General features: G+C 35.7%; 1 protein-coding gene across 2 annotated transcripts in view; it reads right to left on the reverse strand.

Annotated features, from left to right (window-relative positions):
* The window catches only part of LOC150102387 (endoribonuclease Dicer-like), a 310,963-nt gene that overhangs the window by 219,743 nt on the left and 68,364 nt on the right, over positions 1 to 22,856 (reverse strand). For both annotated transcript variants that reach the window (XM_090399452.1, XM_090399453.1), the window contains one exon: positions 7,663 to 9,041. In XM_090399452.1, the coding sequence (XP_090255578.1) occupies positions 7,663 to 9,041 (1,379 nt within the window). The remainder of the gene's footprint in view (positions 1 to 7,662; positions 9,042 to 22,856) is intronic.

The raw sequence follows: 22,856 nt of genomic DNA on the forward strand, positions 1-22,856 counted from the left end.
TGGTGGTTTTATGACAAAGGACAGCAAAGGTCATACTGCACCATGACACAAGTTACAGCAGTACACAGGATATTAATAAATAAATAAATAGCTATAAGGAGATAAATTAAAAAAGACGATAAAATGTATATGAAGTGTTAAGTATCTGGTTATTAAAAGACAGTGTGACGCAAAAACAGTACCGAATAACTGGAACGATATATGCACATGTTGAAGTTCAGTTCAGTTCTTTTTTTTTTTTTTTTTTTTTTTTTGCGCCATACTGTATTAACAAACAGTTACCTACACCAAGTATTAATAAATAGTTATAAGGAGTGATAAAGTATATGTACAAAAAAGAGAGTATTTATATACAATGGTGTCCAAAGGCTAAGGACAAACTACATGTTTACCTTTTTACCTGTGTATTCATGCCCACATTTGACTACAGCCAAATGTGGACAAACTTATTGCCAACATATTAATAAATTATATTATGCAAAGAATCTGTTATAAATTTCATAGATATTAAATTGCAATATGTTTTTGGCAAAAGTTACAAATTTCTTAAGGAATTAACATATGGTGCTTATAGAAAACTATGTGGAGAGATATTTCAGTATGGAATATGTCCACTCAAAACTGTGACGCAGCTCTCGCAAAGTTGTGCCATGCCTAGCACCGAGTGATTCAGGAGTTCTTGAGTCAAACTGGTCCACTCCTCCTTTCAAAGCAAGGATAAAATCTTGTTTGTTTGTTTTCTGGAAGGGAATTTCGAGTAGCAATGCATCTCCCTATTGCGTTCCAAACATGTTCTATGGGGTTGAGATAATATCCACAGTCTCCATAAGTATCTCTGCTGTTTGTGTATGATGTAGTGTAGCATTGCGATCCATAAAATTGAATTCTTTATCTATATCTATAGCACCTCAGAACAATCACACATGACATTGAAGAACTTCACTGCAATATTGTTCATGAGTCATAGTCCCTTTTTGCAACACTTGTAGCTTCGTGCATCCATTAAACAAAATGTCTCCCCACAACATGACCCCCAGCACTGTCAATATCTATCCCTTTTGGGCACATTTTTCTGATAGTAAGCAGTACCACTTTCCCACTAGATCATGTGTCATCTAGAATTGGAAGAAAGACTAAAACAACCATCATCTGTAAAGAGTACATTAGCTCCATTGGTGTCTTGTCCAATTTTTATGGATACAACATCACTGAAAACATGCTCTACAATGAGCTGTGGATGTAGGGACACAGATTATAGGCCTTCGAAAGCGTATAGGTATACTTGTTGCAGATGTCATACCACAATATCCACATACCTATGCTTGAATGGAGACGACTTGCAAGTTGACCTGCTGTGGTGCTTCGATTACATTTTGATGTTATAACCAAAAATCTTAGTTCTCTGTGGTAGAGCGAGGGCAACCTCTTAGCAAATGTCTGGAACACATTCCATTAGTTTGAAACACTGCCCAGAGCCTGGATACAATGCTATGTGAGATTCCAAATCTCTGGCAATACCTGTAATTCAGTGGCATTCTTCAAGTTTTCCAGTAATCCTTCCCCAAGTGAAATCTAGATGATGTCTTGGAGACATTATGAGACATCCAAGTTTCCCTTCAAACACAATTCATTTAGTGCAGCCTTTTGCCTTTTATCCTGTTGATACCACATGACCCCTTTGTACACAATTCAAAATTTGGAATGTATACTCACTTTCAACTCACAATCGTCAGTCATACAAATTGCCACAAGCTGATTCATCTGAATTTGCCGTTGCAATCTTCAGAATTAGTGTTTGTACTTTAGAACACCAGTGTTATTAAAGTTATAAATAGTTATCTATACAAGGTACTGTGATAAATAGTGATAAGAAGAAAAATGAGTAAATAAAATATATTTACTCTATACAAGGTACTGTGATAAATAGTGATAAGAAGAAAAATGAGTAAATAAAATATATTTACTCTATACAAGGTTTAGCAACTACAATACAGTATCTACCTAACAAATTTATAATCAAATATCTCATCTCATCTTCTTTATTACCCTCTTTTACCTTGCGGTGTCAAGGGTTTATTAATCATCGGCCCTCAAACTGTTCACAGGATAAGGTGGTCAGCCCTACACCCCAGTGTATCCTATGTCCTGTAGCGTTGAGTTCTCAAGGCTGGTTTGCCTACTTTGCAGGATAAAAAACCCCAGGATAAACTGGAGGTAAACCCCTACTGTCCACCCCCAAGACTGGCTAACTTGGCTATGAATGTTTGAATAAATTAATTCTATTAATTCTTTATAAAAATTTAAAAATGTCATGCCAAGTCTGATAATACCTGCTTGAATGTATAGGACTTGGACAGACAAGTAAAAATGCCATTCCTCTCTCTCATATAAAGTGCCCGAACTCCACCAGGATATGACTAATGGTGAAGTGGATGCTGCATTTTTCACAGGTGGGTCATCAGAAAATGGCACACCTAGACTAATTATTAAAATGCTGTGGCACACTAAAAATATATTGTTTTAATTTTTTTGATGATCTGGCAAAATCTAGGCATAATTTTGATTGATTTATACATGCAAGATATTAATAATAGTAATTGCTTATCCTTTTTGCTCTAAAAAATGTAAACTATATTTTTGACATTTTGGGTAAGAAAAATACACAAAATTATTTTAAAAAATTTGTATTGATTTTTTCAAATGAATATATAATATTCATGTTAAAGGAATACTATTGAATAAAATTAACCGAATGAAAAAAAAAAAAAAAAAAAAAAAAAAAAAAAAAAAAAAACTCTTACCAGTTACCTTAAAAATAAGAGAATTAAATGAAGTTATTTGTGAACACACTTATCAAAAGATTAAAGCTAATTAACACACAATTTTAAACCGATTCACCAACCGTAAGTTTCGTAAAATATAAATAAGGGAGCTTCAGATGTGGATGGAAGACCAGATACTAATAAATAAATGCACAAATTACGACATTTTTTTCAATTAATTTATTTTCACAAATCTCGAGGCACATTGGTTGAAAATCGCTGGACTAGACTGTATGCTTAATTTCAAGCTTACTCTCATGGAATTTGTTTGTCAGTGCTTCCTGCCAGGAGTATTGCCATTAGGGCAATTAACTTTGATTTTAGAGGTTGTCTAGTCACATTATACAGGGTGTTCGGGATAAATTTGACATATTTATAATTAATTATATTTTTCCGTAAGTTACATGTATTAACACACACTTCTCTTCATTTAAAAGTTTGGACCCTTCTTCATTCACATACAAGATGTCAGAAAGGATGGATAGCTGGAACCCACCTGAATCATGGAAGAGAATAACTTGTATCATGATGATTCATGCCCGCCATCAAAATAAGGATATTACGACTGCTGCCCAATGCTCCCTGAATACAGTAAAAACAATCAGGCATGAACTAGAGACTTGCAATGGTGACTACGAGGATGTAGCAAGAAGAAAGATCCCTAGCAGACGATCTGATTGCGTTCGTACAGCAGAATTCCTCGCAAATCTGCAGGAACAGGTGTTGAAGAACCCTGGCATTGGAATTCGGGCTTTGTTCGTGGAGTTGCTAACTGTAGTCAAGCCCTGGATAACAAGGGTAGGCAATGGTAGGCCGTATGTATGGTAGCAGGATTCGGCCCCTTGCCACACCTCTGGGAAAAGTCAAAAATGGTTGTCTGAAAATTTCTACGACTTCACCAGTCCAAATGTTTGGCCTCCAAACTCCCCAGACCTTAACCCCATGGATTATTTTGTATGGGGCGCAGTTGAAAAAGACACCAATCGCACTTCCAGTAATACAAAAGCCCAGTTAATGGATAAAATTAAAACAGTTTTTGCGGCCCTTCCCAGGGAGACTGTAGCATCAGCTTGTTCGAGGTTCCGAAGCAGAATTGAAGCTGTGATCGATGCTAATGGTGGTTATTTTGAGTAAATCTTGTTGATAGTATTGTAATTAACTCTGCCTGTAATGTTTTTTTGTCAATTCATTAAATTTAATAGATACAAAGAAGATTTTCTTTTTCCTTACGAAACTGTCAAATTTATCCCGAACACCCTGTATATAGTACCATACAGTACATCGAAAAAGTATGAGCTGATCTAGCAGCTACAATGCCATTTTCTTTAATTCTAATGTGGCTGGAATTCAACACAACTGAACATCAAAACTAAGGGTCTTTATTTTGTACAAAATGTAACACCTCACCAAGCACCAGATGTGGATTTTAAACTGGAGAAGAGAGAGCTTGTAAAGAACTCAAACATTCTGCATAAATTACACACTTTTGGTAGGAGTTCTCTTTTCTAATCACAAGTGCGAGCTGAATGTCATGCAACTCTACTGTATAATTAATGCAATTGAGTGGGATCTGAACAGCACTGCAACCAACAGAGATCTATGATCTTGAACCACCAATATAAATGGGCAAGATATCACAACAGGCAGCTTTATGTGAATTAAACAGTTGAAGGTAGACAGACAATGTATGAGACTTCTGTAATTGACAAAGTGAGGAAATGTAGGAGGCAAGCAAGCCTGCCATGGAGGAATGCTGAAGATAATGTTGTCACATTCACACCAGTAGCATTCATAGCATGTTTAATGTGCATACCAAAAGGACAAATAGTAGTCTCGTGTGTGATATTGGCTCCCAATATCCCTCCCAACATAGAGAAAAGAGAGTAGTCCATGTAGGATGGTCTGGAAGAAACTTTATTTTAGGGCATAAATAACAGACAATTTTCTTCGTGTAAGTGATGGAGGTGGTTCATTTGATTAACATAAGGACTCTGAATGGGTCATGTGCAAAAAGCACCAGTAGCTACTGGGATACCCTGATGATGAATAGAGTCCAACCACTGGAGGGTGCTGTCTCTCTTGTAGAATGTAAACCTTGGATCCAAAATCAAGTTTTGAACATACAAATGCATGATAAATGCAGAACAAGGAACATTGATCAGCAACCCACTCTGAAGATGATAGAGTGAAGAGGATATTAAATGCTTTTTTTGCACTGAATTTCCAAAAATAACGAATATGTGTAAAAAATATTAGCTTTCTGTCAAAGATGAGTCCAAAGAAGTTGGCTTCAGCTGCTATTGGAATAATAGTTTATGCCATTCTTAATTCAGGATCGGGCAAAGAGCATGTTTCCTGCAGAAATGTATAGTTTTTTTTCTGCAGAAAATCTAAACTCATGACAAAGAGCTCATAAAGAGACACAATCAATTGTTTGTTGAAGTTGTCTTTCTATGACCCTCATATTGCAGGGTGACAGTAAAATGTGAAGTCAAACATGTTTATCAATGTCATTGAGTCGTTTGTGCTAGGATGAGACAGAAAAAGAGCTCTTTTGAGTTCCTCCTTAACAAATGGCTGATTGTATGGCTTTATCCCCTTAGTACAAAAGCTTAGCTACTGTTGGTGTGCTTTCAACAATCCAGATATCTCAATTTTAAATGCATGGGGCATAATACAAGTTATGCATGTCCAGATAATGTTCCACTCAATATATATATATATATATATATACAGCTCAACTGTCAAAGTTATGCTTGCAGTATATTTGTAGATAACTGAATGGGGAGGCTCATAGACTGGCACCAGAGAGAAGCATACAGAGGAATGGAATCCAGGAGAATGAGGATAACTTGTGGAATACCTCCGGTTTCTGTACTAAGTCCATTACTCTTTAATTTGGATATCAATGATATAGGAAAAAATTTAAAGTGGGAGAGGGGATATGTAGATGTTTGCAGATGATGCAAAACTGGGGAGAGCAATAGTTGATAAATGTGATGTAGATATCCTGCAGGATGATTTAAATAAATTGTAGGAAAAGGATAATGATTATCAACTTAATGTTGCAAAGGGCATGGTTATGCACTTCAGGTTGAAAAGGTTACACATGGTGTATCACATTGATGGTACTGGATTGTAGGAAATGATGAATCTAGGGAGTTGGAGATAATGGTGGACAGAGAGTTGAAGTTCAGAGGGCAGGGCACATTGCAAAAGTTAGTAAAGTAGCTCAAAGGATTACTTAGATGTTGAAACACACACTAACAAGTAAAGATAGGGAAGTTATTATCCCTCTTTATAAAGCTATGATTCGGCTGCATCTTGACTACTGTGCACAGATTTCATCACCTAGAGACAAGTGAGCAAGATGGTTTCAGGTCTGTGAAATGCTCCCTGTGAAAATACATTGAAAGTGTGTGGGTGTTGCAAAGTTTAGCTGATAGGCAGAAAAGAGGAGACAAAACAGAAACTTTTATTTTATTTTAATAAGAAATTTATTAAACGGGTTCTATATAAAGACTGACAGAAAGGAAATTTTTCAGCTATCAGCAAATGCCTTTTATTCCCTTATAGGGAGTAGGCAGGATCATTTTAGCTCTATCTAACTTTTGGAGACTGAGTGGGCAGTTCAATTTCTACTGGTAGCCAATCAGAGATAGCTGACCCAAAAATATTATTAATTAAAAGCAGAGACTGACAAAGAGACTAACAAACAAGTGCTGCCATCTCATGGTCACTAACCCTAACAGAATATGTTATTGTCTGAAATAGTCTGGGTTCCATGGTTGCTTTTCTTGAGTTTATGGGATGAAAAACCCCAGTTTCAGGGACAAAAAAAACTATCTGCCTGCACCAGAGTTGTTTAAGAGTGTGGTTAGTAATGATGTGCCAACTAGATTTTTTGCAGAAGAGTGGTGAATGAATTGCCAGAATTAATTATGAGTTCTCCAACAGTGAATGAGTTTAAGGAAAGGTATGATAGGTTTTGTGTGTAAAATATTTAGTTTGGGTTTCCTACAATGAGTCTCTGGACTCCATGGAGATAATATATTGTATAATATTATTATAATATTGTACAATATTGTATAGTATAATATATTGTATAATATAACACATTGTATAATAATAATAACTGTGCTAGAAGAAGAAATAAAAGGATTTCAAGTTTACAATACAATGACAGTTATTTTCTTAATTTTTTTCCTCTACATAAATGAAATTTTTCACATATTTCTTGATCTTAATCAATACAAGATGCAATTAAAAAATATAGCTCAGCAAGAAATTTTCAAAACATCACTGATATTAAAGAGCTTCAATAATATGGTTTTTATTTCTATAAAAAAATATTTAAGTTGGAAAACAGTATTATGCATTGTATTTAAAAAAAAAAAACTAGAAACAATCATTTAAGTGGGGGGGGGGGAGATGAGCCAGGTATCGAGATAATTTTCTGGTATCCATTATTCAACTTCTCAAGTCCTAAATAACTTTTTTTTTCACATCCACTATACTGATATATTCTACTCACTATGTTTCAGCTGAAAGAATAAGATTTTCTAATGGCAATGAGGCTAAGACCAGTTGAAAGAACTTTGGACAACCCTGATGATATTGAATACACACACACACACACACACACACACACACACATATATATATATAAAGGCTGACAACTTTTGGACTGCTGCTGAACTAAGTGTATTCACTAATGAGGGAATTATGTTAAAGAATAAAATTATGTAAATTTATTACTTTTTATATACATAGTCACAATTTTTTTTTCATAAAATATAGAATAAATGCTCAAAAAAATTAAAAACATTATAGAACTAACCTTCTCTATACAAATATAGTTGTAAATATCCTCAATTATGCTTGTTTTATCACTACTGTCAGCCATAAGTACATATGAAGAATCTGCAGCTCTAGCTCTACCTTTTGATTGAATATAGGACCGAAATTCTTTAGGAAAATCAAATCTTATCACTAGATTACACTTCCTGATATCCATGCCTTCTTCTAAAACTGACGTTGACACCACCATATTGCATTCTAAATTGCGAAAATTTTCGATAATTTGTTTCTGCATGCTGATTTTCATTATACAGTTATTATCCTGAGTTCCTTTTTGACCATGACCAACAACATAACATGATTTAATGAAATTAAAACCTTGGTAATATTTACTAATTTCACATAACCACTTATTTAGTACATAAGCAGTAATGCGTTCTTGAACAAAAATTAAAGCACACAAGGAACAGGACTGCTCCTCTTCCTCAGGGCATGATAAATCTGTATATTTCACATAAGCAGATTTTAAAATTTCTAATAGTCTCAGAAGTTTATGTGGTATATTTATTAGCAGCTGATCCAGTTCACTCTTCTGGCTTAGATTCTTCTCAAATATGCTGGAAACTTCACTTAAACTATATTTTAATGAATGTAAATAAGACATTATCGGTGCTTTGGCTTCTTTTAGCAGCATACTGTTAATTTCTTGTAAAAACTTTTCTACTGCAAATTTTGCACAACATGGACCTAGAGTATTTAAGATAATGGCCAAAGTTGTCAAATATTTTTTTGGATGAGATAAATATTCATTTAATTCAGTGGAATTAAAACATTCAGCATTATCTAGCTGATTAAAGTGAAATTTCGTAAACTCATTCACATTATTCATATTTTCTGCTAAAAATGAATTCAGTGTTTTTACAAAATTATCAGGATTATATGGTTGGTAAAAAACCAATTTCATGTCTGGATTTGTTCCATATTTTTTTAGTACACTAGTTCTTACAGTAATAACATGTGATCTCAGTGTCTGTTCTAGCTGTTTAATTTTTTGCTCAAGGCTAATAGGTTTGCACTTACCACTCAGCAGTGATGCACTTAATCCTAAAATTAATGGTTGTTTTTCTTCAGGAAGACAAGCATTATCAAAATATTTCATTATTTCTCTATAAGGATGATTTTTAACAGCCCAGTGGCACTCATCAAATACTAACAGCTTAATCTGTGATAATGAAATAAAACCATGATGTAATATCTGCCTACAAATTTCTGCTGTCATTACTAAAACCTGGCATTCCATGAATACTATTTCCCAGTCCTCCATTTTCCAGGATTCAACACCCATTTCACCAATGAAGCCTCTGACTTTTAAATGAGTATGATTTTCAAGAACCTTTGCTTGCTGTTCTACCAATGGAACTGAAAGAAACAAAACAAACAAAAGAATAATTAAAAGATTTCAACAGACAGTTAAATTTTTGTAATTTACAGCAAATTATACAGGAAACTAACTACAGGAAACATTATTATGGTAAACAAAGTAATGAATGGCCAAAGTGTCACATCACAACAGTAATGGTATTCTGAAAGAAATTCACTATAGCAAGTCTTCCATTATAATAGCTAAACTACACTTTTTAAGAATCACACAAAGAGAACTGACAGTAGTCTAATAAATGCTTAATTATCTGGCTATTTATTACTCAGCATTGTAATTGAATTAATATTTTGATCCAGATGTAATTTCAGTTCCATTCAGTTTAAAGACTCTTTTCAACTTAATATCTAGCAGCTAGAAGGAATGCTTATGTGGCTGTCTTTCTATGTAGTGAAAAAAAATTATCCTCTCCCTTATTATCCAACTATATCCAACTAATCTAATCACCATTCCAATTGAGTTAAACTTGCTATGTGGTAATCTATAGGTCTTTGAAAAATCCTAATATATCACTGTACATGCATCTCCCTTATCAAGTAAATTTCTCGCTTTGTCATACACAAGACGACTGCTAAAACATGACCTCCATTAAAAAACCCATACCGAATATCAGTGAAAATACTGCTATTATCAACCCATTCTGAATCCTTACTCAGTATTATTCAACCTTTGTGAGGTGGAACAATTTTACCTTCTTTCCACTCTTTGGGACTTTCCCTCTCTCATGTTAAACAGGTATGCTAAAGATGCTGTTAATTCCCTGGTGCATTCCTTCAAGACTGCTCACTCATTATCAGCATACTCTCTACACTCAAGCTCCTCATAATGTTGCATTCATGAGGAGCGAATTTTCTGAAAATACTCTGATTAATTGCTCAATGAATTCTTCAACTATATTCTCTATAACAACACTTACCAATCTATCATTTTTATCCAATAAAAACATATTTCCAAAGACATTCATTCTTCTACTTTCCACACATTAAAAAAAAATTGATACGTGGAATTTCTAGGATTTTTCCTGGCTATTGCTCATTTCTGCACTATTGCTATCCTTAAAAAATGAGTCGCCCTGGCCTGCATTCTGTACTCTTCACATAACTGAAAAGTTTAACTGCTGTTTCTCTTTCTATATTAAAAATTCGAGAGGATATGAAGCTGTTGCTGAAATTCTGGCAACTTTTCACTTAAAAATCATTTTCAGAATTTTATCCCATACAATTTTTGCAATGGTTGTTTGATTAATTGATGATGTAAATTGAAGCCAAGACTGTTTTTGATTCTGACATTTCACATAATGTGCTTTGGCTTGAGCATGTTTAAAAGCTATTAAGTTTGTTGTGGTGGGCATCTATGAAATATATTTAATGCTCTGTTTTGATCATTTTGGCTGCTTGGCACTCTGGATTCCACCAAACTTTGAACAGAGTGGAAATAAAGATGACATTTCTGGAATTCAGGCAGTTGCTGCCTGGATAATAAAGCCCTTACATATTTCACTGCTTCAGTGATAGATATTTCACTGACTGCCTCAGCATTAAATTTTGCAGTATTGGAAAAAGGATTCCAGTCAGCCTCATCCATTTTCCACATTGGCATCCATTTAGAAGAACTTGGTTCCTGTGAAGACATAATTCCATAGTTAGAAGATTAATTAATGAGAGCATCCATAAGGTCTGCTATCCAGGAGGGAGAATGATTAGGATAATTCAGGCATTGGACATGAGAAGAAATGAGCAAGATAGTTAGTGGTGATTGTGGGGATAAATGATCTAAGTGGACACAAGGAGTATGTGAGGGTGAATATCAGGAGGTTATTGAAAAGAGTGAAAGATAACAGTGTAGTGGGAAAGGTTGTCAGTGTGTGTGTGTGTGCTGAGGTATGACAATGATTAGTTGTGAGAGAGCCAAAATCATGAATAGCATGCTAGCAACGCTGTGTGATGAGAAGAGAGTACAGTTTGTAGATGTAGGCATGTGTTTGAGGGGAAGAATGAAATTGTACAGGTGTAATGGGTTGCATTTGAATGACTTTAGAGTGAGTGCAGTGGAGAAAGTGTTGCTGGATGGAAGTATACAGTGTGTGAAGCATGCAAAAGATCAGAAGCAAGAGATAAAGTGAAAAATCAGGAGAGGGGTATTGAAGAGACAGGAGTGCTTGGCAGTGGAAACAGTAATAGTGTGAGAAATTAAGAGATTTTGCTGTCATGCAGAGGACCCTGACATGCAAAAATAAAGAGTAAGTTATGATGCCATTGTATAAAGCCTCATATGAAATATTGTGCACAGATTTGGTCGGCGGGTTTTCATGGTGATGAGGACACATTGGAAAGGATCTCCAGAGAAGATTCACAAAAGGTGGTGAGTGGTTCTTTGGAGTGTGGAATACAAGGACAGATTGAGAGAATGTAAGTTACAAAGCCTTGTGAATAGGAGGGGGGTGGTGGATATGATTGAGACATATAAGCTAGTCAGGGGTTGTTATCGGATTGACATGAAAGAGATTTATCACAGTGGTGATTGTGGAACAGTGATGGCCTCTTATTTGAACAAGAGGCCATCACTGTAAACTGTATAAGGAGGGTGTGAGGAGAAGGTTCTTTGCAAGGAGAGTCATTGGTGAGTGAAATACATTGTCTGAGTGTGTTGTGAATGTAGACACACTGAATCAGTTTAAGGCACAGTTGAATGAGCATTGTGTGCAATAGTCCCACATGACCAGTGGAAAAATGGCAGGGGAGTAGACTATAAGATCTATTGCAGAATATAAACAGGTAGGCAAATACAGAAGAAAGTATGGAGCCTATTATTCAAAAGGGAGAGGTCATTATTGTCAAGGATCTGTTCAATGATATGATTTTGTCCATTTGTGTTGGCACTACCCAAAAGTGTTCTGGTCATTCATACAAGAAGTATGAGCTCGGGCAGTTGCAAGATAAAGTTATCAAAATCAACTTCATTTAACTCTGCACCTGGTGTAAATAATTGGAATATACTGTAATAAGAAATCCCATAGATAGGCAAATTGCTACTGCTTCCAGAGCAGTATTAAGCTGGACCTTTTGGAAGGGAATATGATTACCCACTAGATTATTATTACCTTGAGCAGAACATCTCCTTTTATCCTTATGAATAACAGTGAAATTCCTTAAGGTAGGGTCCTCACTGGGTTTTAAGTAAGTTTCCTGCAAACAAAAACAGAATGGCTTGTTTCTGCAGCAGGATAATGATATCATTGATATCTTGGAAACAACAGGATAGTTCCACTGGAAAAATTTTCCTATTGTTTTGGCTTTATAGACTTGTCTGATTTCCAAGAAGTTGAAAGCTTACTTTTAAAAAGTTTTTATTTATCATGATTTAGAATAATTGCTATACTTCCATTTTGGGTAGTATGGACAACCAGTATCCATATCTTCTTCTGGGAAATTATTCAATAAAAAAATTTGGTGTCAGAATCATCTGGTAAATATAATTTACTTCTAGTGGAGATCATACAGAAAAAATGGATACAAAGTATCCATTTTTTCTGTTTGGAATGTCTAGCAGTTTATCTTTCAGTGATATCCTTGCCATTATTTTTTAACAAACAGTTTGTGATTGAATGAGAACATTTTTGGAATGGTTTCGGGAATGAGACCATTAGTCATTCAACTGATGTGCTGCACAGAAAAGCAGTCACAATCATAAAATTCAGGCATGGTAAAATTATCAGATGGTAGAATAGACATATGAGTTTGAGTTGCTGCTGAAATTTTCTTGACTTGCACCTTTCCAAGCATAAGAGGAATGGTGATTACTAACTTTCTTTTTGAATCCTGATATGAGAATTATAAAAACAAAAGAAAACTCACATCATCATCATCAAATTCGTGATATATATACTCTCAAGGGGTGTACAGGTTATGATAGTACTACATGAGCAATTACATCATTATTAACTTCGTATCTACAATTTTCCTCCAAATCAGTCTGTTATCTATCAAGACTCCAACATTATCAGATCTTATATTTCTATCTTTAAGGCACTTTTTATTGTATCACTCCACCTATATCTTGGTCTTCCTCTGGTTCTTTTTCCTGCCAACCTGGCAGACAACACTTGTTTTTGCTAATCTTTCCTCTCCCATTTTGTTTAAGTGACCATATCATCTGAGATTAGCTCTTCTAACACATTCCTGGATGCTGACAATGTCAAGTTCTTTTCTAATATCCTCGTTTTTAATATGATATTGCCATTGATGCCATCTGTTCATACCCCTAATCTTTCTCAGGATTATCATAGCTGCAGTCTCTAGTCTTTGGTCAAGTGTTTTACTCCTCACCCAGTTCTCAGATCCATAAGGTAAAATGGGCTTGAACACTGTCTTGTATACAGCTAATTTAGTATTTTGGCTAATTTCTCTCTTATTCCATATAAATTTATTCAGTTGACTACCTACCATACCAGCTTTGTTGATTCTGTTGTCTATTTCCATATTTAATTTACCATCTTCACTAAAGATCGTGCCTAAGTAGCTGAAATGTTTTACTTGTTCTATAGGTTCTCCATTCAGAATGCAGTTGATATTTTCAATGTTTCTTCCTATTTTCATTGTCTTTGTCTTTTTAATGCTGACCTCCATACCATGCCTATTACAACAGTTATTCATTTTAGTCAGGGAATCTTGCAGACTTGTAGCAGATTTATTTAGAAGTATAACATCATCTGCATAAAGATTTTGATATCAGGTTTAATACCACTTTCCTTCATAATGTGAACCATATAGATAATGAATAACAGAGAGGATAATGTACATAAATGTCTGACACCAGATTTAACATTAAACCACCTTCCTGTACTGATTTCAATTCTAACTGCTGACTTACAACTCAAATAAAGACTAAGTATTGCTTGATATAATGCCCCATTGACACTGTTGTGTCAATGGGGCATTATATCAAAAGTGAAGATGTTGAAGAGTTTTATGAACACCTAAAAGAGATTAAAAACCTAACAAAGAAACATGATATAAACATAGTGATGGGTGACTTCAATGCAAAAGTGGGAAGAGGGGGTGATGGAGAAATTGTTGGCGAACATGGCTTAGGCACCAGAAATGACAGAGGAGATCGCCTAGTCCAATTCTGTCAGGAAGAAGATCTAACAATAGCAAATACCTGGTTTAAACTTCCACCAAGAAGACTGTACACTTGGAAATCGCCTCAAGATAACCAACATAATATTGTCAGAAATCAAATTGATTATATACTGATAAATAAAAGATTCCACAGTAGTATAAAGAGTGCAAAGACTTATCCTGGAGCAGATATCTCATCAGACCACAATCCCATAGTTGCAGAAGTACGTCTTAGATTAAAATCAGCTAAAAAATCACAAAAGAAAAAAAGAAAATTGATGTAGAAAAACTGAAAGACCCGAACATAAATAAAAGTGCCAAGACACAGCTTAACCTGCGATTACAACAGATTAACATAGAAGAAAATAAAAGCGTGGAATCTCTTTGGAATAACTTAAAGAATGCCATCGTAACAACAAGTATTGAAGAAGTAGGTTATGTGAATAATATAAAACAACAGGAATGGATGACAGATGAGATTCTTTCTCTTATTGATACAAGAAGAATGTATAAAAACAAAGACCTAGCCAGATATACAGAAACGCATAACATCATCAAGAAAAAAATAAAAGAAGCCAAGGAAAATTGGATGAAAAATTTATGTACTGAAATTGAACTGCTTCAGAAACAACATGATAATTTCAATCTGTATAAGAAAATCAACGAAATTTCGGGAAAACTGAGGAAAAAGCAAATAGTGTCTCTAAGAGACGAAAATGGAAAAATAGTTCTAGAAGAAGAGAATAAAGCACAGATTTGGATAAAATATGTAACAGAACTTTTCAATGATACTAGACAGAAGCCTATAAATATAAAAGATAACATTCAAGGACCAGCAATCATGAAATGCGAAATAGAGAATGCTATACAAACAAGTAAAACAGGAAAAGCCAGTGGACCAGATGGTGTGCAAACAGAATTTTTAAAATTAATCGAACCAGATAACATCAAACTTCTTGAAAAACTATTTAATAAAATATATGAAAGTGATGAATTTCCATCAGATTGGCTCAAATCTACATTTATCACTATCCCAAAGAAACCCAAAGCGAATTCCTGTGGTGACTTCCGACTTATTAGTCTAATGAGCCAAACATTAAAAATATTTTTGAAAGTAATTCAGAATCGCATTTATAGAAAAAGTGAAGAAACTCTAAGTGAAACACAATTCGGCTTTCGGAATGGTTTTGGTACTAGAGAGGCCCTTTTCTGTACCCAAATATTGATGCAAAAATGCATAGAAAAACAGAAATCTGTCTTTATGTGTTTCATAGATTTTGAAAAAGCATTCGACAAAGTCAGACACACCAACTTAATAGAAATCCTTCAACAAATAAGGCTAGACGAACAAGACATAAGACTAATAACAAATCTGTATTGGAATCAGTCAGCTACCGTTCAATTAGACCAGTGATATTAACATCAAAAGAGGAGTGAGACAAGGATGTGTGCTCTCACCACTCCTGTTCAACATATATGCACAGGTAATCTTTAAAAAAGCATTGGAAGAATGCCCAGAGGGAATCACAATAAATGGAAAGATTGTTAACAACCTACGATATGCAGATGACACCGTGCTAATTGCAGATAACATTATGGATCTCCAAAAACTCGTTGACAGAGTATACATAGAAAGCCAAAGAATGGGAATAAATATAAACATCAACAAGACAAAATACATGATCATCAGCAAACATCCAGCCTCATCAATGAAACTGACACTCAATGGGAAAAATATTGATCAAGTGTCAAGATATAAATATCTTGGTTGGCTGGCTTAATGAACGGTGGGATCCAGAAATAGATATAAAGACAAGGATTGAAGTTGCACGGCAGTCCTTCATGAAAATGAGAACACTATTCTGCAATAAAGACCTAAACATGGAAGTCAGATGCCGAATGCTGAAATGTTACGTGTGGTCTATTCTGCTCTATGGAGTTGAAACATGGACATTGAAGGCGACAACCATCAAGAAAATCGAAGCCTTTGAGATGTGGCTATAGAGAAGAATGCTAAAGATATCATGGACAGAAAAAATTACCAATGAAGATGTCTTAAAATCCATTGGCAAAGCTAAACATCTTGTACAAATAATCAAGAAAAGAAAAACATCATATCTTGGACACATCATGAGAAACAGCAAATACCAACTTCTACAAAACTATTTTGGTAGGAAGAATTGATGGCAAAGGAACTAGAGGAAGAAAAAGAATATCATGGTTTGACAACATCAAGACGTGGACAGGAAAGAGCGGTGCACAACTGCTCAGATTGGCACAGGAGCGCGGTTTGTTCGCCAAGATGGTCGCTGACCTTCGATAGAAGATAGCACAATAAGAAGAAGAAGACACTGTTGTGTCAGAAAAAGTGCTGATTCACTTCTGATGAGTCATCCTTTTTCCGACCCAACAAAAGGTAACCTCAGAAGGGATGGATACGGACATACTTATGCCTCCAGATGGAAAATGTGCCTATTAATGACCTAAGAACATGTATGTATTCAGTTCTGTAAATTTTAAGTAATGTTAGAGAAGCCCATAACTTGAAACAGGGAATGTTTGTAAATTATTTAAGATAGAAAATCATGTAAAATTGCGAAAAAGATGTGTATAAGTTAATACAAGTTTTAGGCCATGTCAAAGACAGTTCGGAGCCGCGATAACCAATCAGCTGCCGCCGTATGCATGACGACACCACCGAGTGAGGGCACTGTTCTTTGTTCCTGGTTTCCCGAGCGGAGAGCTGAGTAGCTGTGGAAACTTGCCGCCATGCGTAGCAAGAATTTCCCCTTGCTATGTGTGCCACATGGATCAAAGCTGCAGCTATAATGCATCCAGAGTTCTAGAAGAAAGGGCCGCTGGTGAATTAATGCCAGTGTATAAGTCAGTGAAAGAGTGCTCCTTTTTGAGTAGAATAAAAGAATAGCGGAGATGCCAATAAAGAAAATACGGTGAGGAGATCCGAGAATCCAGATAAGAGGGTCCTGAATCTACCAGATAAAGCAAGAACGGTAATCTGAAACCCCTTTTGTATTAAGTTAGAGTAAGGAGAAATTGAGAAAAAGACCATGGAGGAAGGAGAAATTGAACGTTGAGAAAACAGCCAATTTCCATGTTGTGTTTAAGGAACTGTCTGCATTTGGACATTTTGTCTACACCTAAGTAATAAGAGGCATCTTAGGCTTGAGCCGAATAGGAAACCGAGGCTTCGGACTGTTTGTATCAAAAGAAGGAAACTAATGTTATTATGTTAAAACTTAATTTGAATGCTAGCTAAAATTCTGGGGGGGGGACAAAGTTTGCAATATAAGAAGAAATATTATCTCATGAAATTTATGCCAGAATTGTAGAGTAAGCCTGTATATATATGTATTTATATGTGTGATAGTAATGGGTAATTTAGTATAAATTAACAGAGTCTGAGAATAGATATATAAGGAAGTGTAAGATTTTGTCAGTATAAGAAATTATAGTGTGGAACCTTTTTTGGATGTGTTAATTTAAGAAAAGGGAGGGAACTCAGACTCTTTTAGAATTGAAGGTTTAACTAAAATGTATCTCTATGTTTGTGTCAAAATAAATATATTTCTTATGTGTAAACCAAATGAGTTTGTCATGTTTCTGTGGATTGAATTACCGCTTGGAAAATCACGAACCGTGTATTAGAGGGAAATCCATTAGTAACTAAAGAAACGGGACCATGACTGCAAACTTCTTGATCCCTGCAATTCTTTTTCTTAATAATCTAGGATAGTATATCAGAACACCGTTGCCAGCTGGCGCAGTCATAAAATAACTATAAATTTTTTGGCAAACGAGATAACTGATAAGTACATAAATTAGTATAAAGATAAAATAAATTAACAAACATACTAAGAGGAAAAGGAAAGATATAACAAACACCATATAGCTGTAGGGTTTCTAATAGCTTCTCTCTTGGCACCTTGTCATATGCTTTTTCCAGTTCTACAAAACTTAAATACAGATCTTTGTTATTTACCCATGATTTCTCAACTATCTGTCATAAAGTGAAAATCTGATCCTGACAACCTCTATTTGGCCTGAATCTAGCTTGTTCTTCACCAAGCTTCTCTTCACACAATCCTTCTCAACTGTTTCTCAAGTAAACTTGCATATATCTTAGAACACTCAGTAGAGAAATACCTCTGTAATTCTTACATTCAGTTTTATTTCCCTTTTTATATATAGGTACTATGAGAGCTCTACTCCAATCATCGGGAATTCGTCCCTCTGTCCAGGCTTTCTGAACTATGCAGTGCAGCCACTGTAAGACTTTTATACCTACATACTGGTTGAATATCATCTGCTCCTGCTGCCTTTCTACATTTCAGGCTTTGATGACTTTTTCTACTTGTATGGATATGTATTCTTGACTGCATGCCTGGTGAGTGTTTTGTACCACTGTGCTGTCATCACTGCTTGTTTCATTTAGCAATTTTTCGAAGTAATTACTCCATACTTCAAGTATATATTTTTCTCCTGTTTTCATGTCACCTTTATCATCTTTAATTTCTTTTACAGCACTATTTCCTCCATTTCTGAGCTTCTTCAACAACCTCCAGGATATCTTGCCACCTTCTTGAAAACTCGCATAAAAAACTTTATTAACTAGATATTGAGGGCATCACTGGTATTTCTTCACTTGGAGGTTTTCTTTTTATGGATATTTCTGCTCTCAATTTTCTTTGACATTTTATGTTTCTCAGGAAAAAAATAAATGTCTAATTGTTTGGTGAGTTTTCTATTTCTTCCAGCAAGCAATACTTTCTGAATTGTCAAACTTCATGGAGAGAGAGAGAGAGAGAGAGAGATCCAACATTTCTTATTTTTAAGGGTACAGTTTTAAGGGTACGTTCAAAGAATGAAAACAGAAAAATTACCAAAACAAGCCTTAAAGTACCAGCCATTAGGAAAAAAAAAACCAGGACATCCTCTTAAACGATGACTTCTGAGGCCGGAACAGGCCATGCTAGGCCTAAATCCTTGATGCGCATGATGATGAAGGGTACAGTTTTAAAATGACTATTTTGTGCTGGCTGTTAGACATTGAACAGAATCCAATGTTAATGCTCTAGGAAGTTTCCAGGTTAACTAACAAACAATTTTGCTACCAGTATTCTGTCAGATGTGCCTTCATTCAGAGTCTAGATAGAGGTGTGTGATGGATACTAACAAGGCCTGTGTCTGCAGAGGAATTAAGTGACATCCTGCCTGGAAATCTTAACTGGAAATCTAAGACAAGGCTTTGTTCTGGTAGTTTTGACCTTAATTAGGTTTATGACTCCACTAGATAATTTAAATCAGGGTTTAGAACAAGAGGAAAGTCACTAGTGGTGTCTCTCAGGGATGTTTTAGGGCCACTGCTACTTAACCTGTATTTTAATGATATTGGGAAAGATGTGAATGGGATTATACAGCTGCTTACAGATGATGTAAAGTTGGGACAAACTATGAGAAGCAGAGCAGATATTGTGGCCTTACAAGAAGACTTGATTAGACTGAGTGAATGGGCAAGGGAGTGAGGATACCAATTCAATGTTGTGAAATGTAGGGTTTTAAAATTTGTAAACAAAGATGGGATGCAGAATTTACTTTTGGTAGGAATCTATTGTTGAAGGAAATAGATCTTGGGGGTTTGCCACACTAAAGAGGTTATTGGAGATATTTAGTAGGTTACTGAAAATGAATTAACCTCCAAAATAGTGAAATTAAAGCAAATTATCAGAGACGATGCAGGAATTACAGAAAGTTGCAAAGGCACGTAAATGAACACAAGGAGGAAAAGAAAATTAAGCAGCAAAATGAGAAACAACAAAGCACAGAATAAGGTAAGTCAGTAAGTAACGAAAATCAGGTAACATTGTTTGTAAAAAGAAGGACATTATTGGTATGGTGACTCTATCATAAAACATGCTATTGATGAGTAGGTTATAACTTTGAGTTTTCCAAGAGCAAAAATTAAAAATATAATGCAAGCGATTCAAAAACATAAAAAAAAAAGTAAATGAGATTGTAATTGTAGTAGGAACTAAAGACTTAACCAGTGATAAGTTCAGAATGAGAGAGGGCATGAAAGGGATGTTGGAAGAGGTGAGAGTGAAGAGTGAAAAATGAAAACAGTAAGTATATTACCTCGATACGATAAAAATGAATTAACAAGAAAGGCTATGATGGTAAACAATTCGATGCATAGGCCATGTAGAAAGAATGGATGCTAGTTTTTGGATGTGTGGAATGAGTTTGAGGGAAGATTAGATTTGTATAAGAGGGATGGCCTACACCTGAATGCATTTGGTATCAGGAGTCTTGAAAAACTAATAACTGGCATGAGATCTAACACGGAGAGTCAGGAGAACTAAATTATAATGAGAGGAATAGTAAGAATATGAATGTAAAAGCAGAATCACACATATTAACTGGTATTGAGTGTAAAGGATACAGTATTTTTAGGAAGGATAGACAGGATAGGACAGCACATGGGGTGTGCTGCTAATGATATCGGATGACTTAAATCCTGTTAGTGTTGAGACCTATAATTGTAGTACTAGTAACAGTATTTCATGTGGCAGTGAATCTGGAGCCATCTGGTGTGAGGGGGAATCTAACAAGATCAATTACATAGTGGGGTGTTGTTCCAGACCTGGTGGATTGGTTGCTAGTGATGAAGAAATGAATCACCAAACAGAGATCATCATCATCATTAGTGTTCTGTCTCTTGACAGGTCCAATGGTATATCTCAGCAGATTCTCTTCCTCCAATTTCCTCAAACTCTTGCTTCCTCCTTCATTTCTTGATATCCTCTTGTGCCCATTGTATCATCACACATCATTAGTTGTCTACTTCCTCTTGATTTCTTTCTTTCAACCTTCCCTTCTATCATTTTAACTACAGTAGTATGAATTGGAGACAGGAAGATGCATGTAGCAATAGTGGAATGGAATTTCTAGAATTCTTGAGGGACAAATGTCTTAGGCAACATGTAACAGAGGGAACAAGAGGTTCAAGAGTTTTAGATTTGGTTATAGCATCAGAAGAGTTGATAATAACTGAGATGACATCTCTCCCACCAGTTGGAGAGAGTGACCATATGGTTTTGACTTGGAAAATGAATAGACATGAACAGAGTAACAAAGAGACAGGAACTTATGTGGAATTATAATGCAGGTGATTATAAGTCTTAGACGTCAACTTCGGGAAGTTTCATGGAGGGAGGAATTCGAAGGCAGGGATATCGTTAGTGCGTGGGAAATTGTGAAAGAATATTTGTTAGCAGCAATGGTAAGTTGTATACCACGAGTGAAGAAGAGGACACAATTTGGAGTAAAGTGGATGACAAACAATATTAAACAGGAATTGCATGTGAAAAAGAGGCTATAGAAGAGATATAAGGAGACAGGTGAAGAGAGGATGCGTGAAGAACATAAGACACAGGCCAGAAGAGTGACTAGTGTGGTAAGGAAAGCGAAACTGGAATATGACAGGAGACTGGCCCTAAGATCCAAAGAAAATCCTAGAGAATTTTTTAGCTATGTGGCCAGTAGGAGGAGAAATGACTGTGGAAGAATGATATTGTGGGATAAAAATGGGAATAGAGTGACTGATGCAGAGGACATAGTGGAATTGTTCAATGACCACTTTATTGGAGTATTTCATCCTGGAGGAGTCAGTTTTAATGCTAGAGGGATAGGGCAGGTTCAAGGTTTAGAGGTACAGGAGGAGAGTGTGTTTCAGATACTGAGAACTCTGGATGTCAATAAAGCTTTGGGACTAGATGGTATTTCACCACGAGTTTTGAGAGAATGTGCTAGGGAACTGACAGTGCCTTTAACTTGGCTTTTCAATGAAAGTCTGGCTTCGTCAAAGGTGCCCAGGGAATGGAAGGAAGGAAGGTAAGATAGTGCCATTGCATAAGGGTGGTAACAGACTTGAAGTGTCTAATTATAGACCAGTCTGTGTGTCATCAGTAGTTGTTAAGATCTTGGAGGAAGTAGTGAGGGACCATATACAGCATTGGGCAGATGAGGCTAATGTTATCTGTGAGAGTCAACATGGATTTGTGAAAAAGCGCTCTTGTTTTAGCAATATGCTAGCCTTTTATAATAAAGTTACAAGAACATTAGATGAGGGAAAGGCATATACTGCAATTTTCTTAGACTTAGCAAAGGTATTTGACAGGGTGCCACATGATAAGCTGATATTTAAGTTGCAACACATGGGTCTGGATGTCAGATTGTTCAACTGGATTCAAGATTGGCTGTCTGATAGGTATCAGAGGGTTGTGTATGGTGGAGCAGTTTCAAGGAGACAGAAGGTTACAAGTGGGGGCCCACAGGGCTCAGTACTAGGACCTATATTGTTTAACCTTTATATCAATGACATTGCCAGTGGATTGCAAGGGGATATTCAGTTGTTTGCAGATGATGCGAAGCTGGGAAGGATTATTAGTAATAATGCAGATGTAGTAGCCCTGCAAGAGGATTTAAATAAGCTAGATAGATGGGCAAATGAATGGGGATGTCAGTTTAATGCAGCAAAATGTAAGGTCTTGAGGTTTGGGAAACATCGATGGGATGCTGCATACTCTATGGGAGGAGTTATACTGGAGGAAGTTGGGGAGACAAGAGATCTGGGGTTAATGATTGATAGAAACCTGA

Source organism: Typopeltis vanoorti, chromosome 10 (genome assembly GCF_054136105.1).
Source record: "Typopeltis vanoorti isolate ZY-2024b chromosome 10, IOZ_Tvanoo_1.0, whole genome shotgun sequence".
NCBI lineage: Eukaryota > Metazoa > Arthropoda > Arachnida > Uropygi > Thelyphonidae > Typopeltis > Typopeltis vanoorti.